The sequence below is a fragment of the Pyrus communis genome, chromosome 8 (genome assembly GCF_963583255.1).
Source record: "Pyrus communis chromosome 8, drPyrComm1.1, whole genome shotgun sequence".
Classification (NCBI taxonomy): Eukaryota; Viridiplantae; Streptophyta; class Magnoliopsida; order Rosales; family Rosaceae; genus Pyrus; species Pyrus communis.
The window spans coordinates 26,557,424-26,558,083 of NC_084810.1; the positions used below are offsets into that span (position 1 = coordinate 26,557,424).

The 660-nt window shown below is 40.8% G+C and overlaps 1 protein-coding gene across 1 annotated transcript in view; it reads left to right on the forward strand.

Moving 5' to 3' along the window:
- LOC137741447 (receptor-like protein 3) overlaps positions 1-434 on the forward strand; it is a 5,805-nt gene extending 5,371 nt beyond the window's left edge. The window contains exon 3 of the mRNA XM_068481158.1: positions 1-434. This exon is cut by the window's left edge and continues 9 nt beyond it. Within this exon, the coding sequence (XP_068337259.1) occupies positions 1-434 (434 nt within the window).
- The last annotated feature ends 226 nt before the right edge of the window (positions 435-660 follow it).

The following is a 660-nucleotide window of genomic DNA, read 5'->3' on the forward strand; positions in this document are numbered from 1 at the left end:
AAAACCTTCACGAGCTGGATCTCAGTTTCAACAACATCGTTGGTAGCATCCCGGACCAGGTATCTAAGCTCACAAACTTGGAGAGATTACACCTCTCAAGAAACCATCTGTCGGGCGGAATCCCAGCTTCACTATCAAGCCTTCATTTCTTGGCTTCACTTAGTGTTGCATACAATAACCTCCAAGGACAAGTACCGTTAGGCACACAGCTCCAAGGCTTTGATGCCACTGCCTACGAGGGCAACCCCGGACTTTGCGGTTCCCCGCTTCCAAACAAATGCCAACAGATGAATACAAGTGATAATGCAACTAAGAACATGGAAGATGAACATGACAATGGGAACGAAATTCCATGGCTTCATATTTCAGTGGCTCTTGGTTTCATTGTAGGATTTTGGGGAGTTTGTGGCCCTCTAGTTTTCAGCACGTCATGACGATATGCGTATTTCCAATTTCTCTGTGATGTTAAAGATCATTTCGCGGGCTGATCAAGTGTAATTTTTTCCTTGAGAAATAAAGGACTTATTAACAATTTAAAAAGTGATAGGTGCTAGTCGGGTGCTTATCAAGGGTCTAATGCATAGGCGTCTAGGCAGTTTTTTTTTTTATATTTTAATTTAATTTATTATGTAATATATAATAAATGTCTACTCTATGTAA